Source organism: Argentina silus (genome assembly GCF_951799395.1).
Source record: "Argentina silus genome assembly, chromosome: 15".
Taxonomy (NCBI): Eukaryota; Metazoa; Chordata; class Actinopteri; order Argentiniformes; family Argentinidae; genus Argentina; species Argentina silus.
Window position 1 is genome coordinate 117,501 of NC_139669.1, and position 4,580 is coordinate 122,080.

The 4,580-nt window shown below is 48.8% G+C and overlaps 1 protein-coding gene across 1 annotated transcript in view; it reads right to left on the bottom strand.

The window, feature by feature from the left end:
• The window catches only part of gabra2b (gamma-aminobutyric acid type A receptor subunit alpha2b), a gene marked incomplete at its 3' end in the record, with an annotated part of 7,038 nt that extends 5,182 nt beyond the window's left edge, over positions 1-1,856 (bottom strand). The window contains exons 1-2 of the mRNA XM_083685887.1: positions 1,745-1,856; positions 513-580 (exon numbers count right to left, since the gene is read on the bottom strand). Of these exons, the coding sequence (XP_083542013.1) occupies positions 513-515 (3 nt within the window). The 5' untranslated portion in view covers positions 516-580; positions 1,745-1,856. The remainder of the gene's footprint in view (positions 1-512; positions 581-1,744) is intronic.
• Between the last annotated feature and the right edge of the window lie 2,724 nt (positions 1,857-4,580).

The following is a 4,580-nucleotide window of genomic DNA, read 5'->3' on the forward strand; positions in this document are numbered from 1 at the left end:
ACCAGAGAACCCCTAGAAGACCCCAGAACAGCTAGAAGACCCCCAGAAGACCCAATAACCCCCAGAAGACCCCCAGAAGACCCCTCTACCAGGTGAATACTGAAGCTGTACAAGAGAAATATGGAGGCTGGGGCTGAGGCTATAGAGAGAGAGAGAGAGAGAGAGAGGGGGGAAGGAGAGGGAGGTAGAGAGAGAGAGGGGGAGGAGAGGGAGGTAGAGAGAGAGGGAGGCAGAGAGAGATAGAGGGGGAGGTAGAGAGGTAGAGAGAGACTGAGAGAGATATGAGGAAGAGGGACAATTTTGTCGTCAAAAAGAAAGGGAGATGAAAAGGAGGGAGTGAGAGACAGGAGTATGGAATGATAGATTTTTCCACTGAAGGACCCAGAGTAGGACTGACTCAACCCTACTGTTATACCTGGTACATCACAGAGGAGAGGAGAGGAGAGGAGAGGAGAGGAGAGGAGAGGAGAGGAGAGGAGAGGAGAGGAGAGGAGAGGAGAGGGGAATCTTACCATGTCTGTGTCTGAGACGGGACCGAAGCTGGTCACATAGATGTTGGTCTTCACCTCTGTCACACGATCTGGAAGAGAGGAGGAGGGGAGGAGGGGAGGGAGGGAGGGAGGGAGGGAGAAGAGGAGCGAGAAGAGGAGAGGAGGAGGGAGGAGAAGAGAGGAAGGAGAGGAGGAGGGAGGAGAAGAGAGGAGGAGAGGATAGGAGGAGAAGAGAGGCAGAGAGGAGGGGAGGAGGGGAAGGAGAATAGTAGGGAGAAGAGGAGAGGAGGAGAGGAGGAGGGAGGAGAAGAGAGGGAGGAGAGGAGGGGAGGAGGGGAAGGAGAAGAGGAGGGAGGAGAGGAGGGAGGAGAATAGAGGGAGAATAGAGGGAGGAGAGGAGGGGAGGAGAGAGGGAGGAGAGGAGAGGAGAGGAGAAAAGAGCAGAGGAGAGGAGAGGAGAGGAGAGAGGGAGGAGAGGAGAGGAGAGGAGGAGGGAGGAGAAGAGGTTAGAACAGGACATTCTGTCATACTGAGAGTCTTGTTTTCAGAGGCAGGAGATGACATCAGAGGTAACATCAATGTTAAACATGAATAAAAGTCCCACTGATCTATAAAACCTCTCTCTCTCTCTCTCTCTCTCTCTGTCTCTCTCTGTCTCTCTCTCTCTCTCTCTCTGTTTCTTTCTCTCTCTCTCTCTCTCTCTAATTCTCTCTCTCTCTCTCTATTTCTCTCTCTCTCTATTTCTTTCTCTCTCTCTCTCTCTCTCTCTCTATTTCTCTCTCTCTCTCCCCCTCTGTCCAGCTGTAGGGTTGAACAGCCAAACAGGGTTGTATTGACAGAAGAGAGGCTCATTAGTTAGGAATGTCTCCTGATCACTACCTGGTCACTTGATCAATACCTGATCAATCCCCCTGGCAGAGGACCAGGGATCAGGGAGAGCTGAGGATTACAACATGGATTATACCCACCCGCTGGCCCTTCCTTATGATGATATTAACCACCCGGCCCTTCTTTATGATGTCATTAACCACCAGAGGTAGAGGGGGGGCCACCTACTAATTCCTACCTCCCAGTGGAAGGTGAGACAGGACAGGTCACAGGGTGAGACAGGTCAGAGGGTCAGACAGGTCAGAGAGTGAGACAGGTGAGAGGGTGAGTCAGGTCAGAGGGTGAGACAGGTCAGAGGGTGAGTCAGGTCAGAGGGTGAGACAGGTCAGAGGGTGAGACAGGTCAGAGGGTGAGACAGGTCCTACCTCCCAGCCCGGGGCGGAGGCGGTTGTCGTACCCGTCCAGCAGGCGGTCCAGGATGCGGGTGAACTGAGTGATGTTGTTCTTGTAGGCGTCAGTGGTAGGATCAGCACCTACTGACCTGGACACACACACACACACACACACACACACACATACACACATATACACACATATACACACACACGGACGGACGGACGGACGCATGCACGCACACACACACACACACACACACACACACACACACACACACACACACTGGTTTAGGTTGGTCTGATCAGATCTAACATCTGAAGGTTCATGTTGTCTCAGAGTCACATGACCTTCTGATGAGAGGAGTGTTCTTTATCAGTGAAACGCTACATCACACACACTCCCTCAGGCCTCTGAGGAAACACACACACACACACACACACACACACACACACACACACACACACACACACATACAGATGACCCAGTTCAGGCCATCTGATCTTGGAGCAAAAACACAATTTAATATGCAAATGTATCAGAGATGAATATTCATGAGGCGCCTGTCAGAGGAGCAGCAGTGATAAGGCAGTCGGCATGGCAACATGCTTCATCTACATGTGAGTCATTTAGACGTCCAAGACCCAGCAGATGGGTGGATCTTTTACTAGGGGAGGTACTACATCTTAACGGTCCCTCCTAAAGACCTCTTCATCCCCACTACCCCCCTGTACTAACCCTAACCCTAACCCTAGAGACCTCTTCATCCCCACTACCCCCCTGTACTAACCCTAACCCTAGAGACCTCTTCATCCCCACTACTCCCCTGTACTAACCCTAACCCTAACCCTAGAGACCTCTTCATCCCCACTACCCCCCTGTACTAACCCTAACCCTAGAGACCTCTTCACCCCCACTACCCCCCTGTACTAACCCTAACCCTAGAGACCTCTTCACCCCCACTACCCCCCTGTACTAACCCTAACCCTAGAGACCTCTTCATCCCCACTACCCCCCTGTACTAACCTAACCCTAGAGACCCCACTACTCCCCTGTACTAACCCTAACCCTAACCCTAGAGACCCCACTACCCCCCTGTACTAACCCTAACCCTAGAGACCCCACTACCCCCCTGTACTAACCCTAACCCTAACCCTAGAGACCCCACTACCCCCCTGTACTAACCCTAACCCTAGAGCCCCCACTACCCCCCTGTACAAGTTTCTCTACTGTAAAAAAATAAGTAATTTTTCCTTCTTCTAGCATTGTGCCTGCCTATGGCCCTAACCCCTAACCTTAACCCTAACCCCTAACCTTAACCCTAACCCCTAACCCTAACCCTAACCCTAACCCTAACCCTAACCCCTAACCCTGGTCTGAGCATTGATTACTTTATCTTATGATGACTGATGGATAGATGATTCACTTACATAGACAAACGTATTTGTTGTAAGTCACTTTGGATAAAGACGTCTTCTAAATGCCGTAAATGTAAATGCAAATTGTACTACGTTACTAGGGGAGGTACTACGTTACTAGGTGGAGGTACTACGTTACTAGGGGAGGTACTACATTACGAGGGGAGGTACTATGTTACTAGGGGAGGTACTACGTTACTAGGGGAGCGTACTATGTTACTAGGGGAGGTACTATGTTACTAGGGGAGGTACTATGTTACTAGGGGAGGTACTACATTACTAGGGGAGGTAAAATGTTACTAGGGGAGGTACTATGTTACTAGGGGAGGTACTATGTTACTAGGGGAGGTACTACATTACTAGGGGAGGTAACATGTTACTAGGGGAGGTACTATGTTACTAGGGGAGGTAACATGTTACTAGGGGAGGTACTATGTTACTAGGGGAGGTACTATGTTACTAGGGGAGGTAACATGTTACTAGGGGAGGTACTATGTTACTAGGGGAGGTACTATGTTACTAGGGGAGGTAACATGTTACTAGGGGAGGTACTATGTTACTAGGGGAGGTACTACATTACTAGGGGAGGTAACATGTTACTAGGGGAGGTACTATGTTACTAGGGGAGGTACTATGTTACTAGGGGAGGTACCCTGGACTATGGCTGGAGCTGATCTGAGCTCAAACCCTCATTAACATGTATATGATGTACACTCAGGAGCACTTTATTACAACACTATACTAATACTGGTAATACTCCCTTTATTACAACACTATACTAATACTGGGTAATACTCCCTTTATTACAACACTATACTAATACTGGGTAATACTCCCTTTATTACAACACTATACTAATACTGGGTCGGGCCTCCCTTTGCTCTCAAAACAGCCTAAATTCTTCGTGGCATTGATTCCACAAGATGTTGGAAATATTCCTTTGAGATTCTGGTCCATGATGACATGATTGCATCACGCAATTCCTGCAGATTTTTCAGGTGCACTTTCAAGCTGTGAATCTCCCGTTCTACCACATCCCAAAGGTGTTCTATTGGATTCAGATCCGCTGACTGGGAAGGCCACTGAAGAACACTGAACTCATTGTCATGTTCATGAAACCAGTTTGAGACGACTTTAGCTTTGTGACATGGTGCATTATCATGCTGGAAGTAGCCATTAGAAGATGGGTCAATGTGGCCATGAAGGGATGCACATGGTCAGCAACAACACTCAAATAGGCTTTGGCATTCAAGCGATGATTGATTGGTATTAACGGGCCCAAAGTGTGCCAAGAAAACATTCCCCACACCATTCCACCACCTCCACCATGAGAAGGTGTACAGGTGTTTCTCCATCTCCACCATGAGAAGGTGTACAGATGTTCCTAATAAAGTGTTTGATCAGTGTATATATATATGATGTAGATTTAACATGGATATGATGTATATTT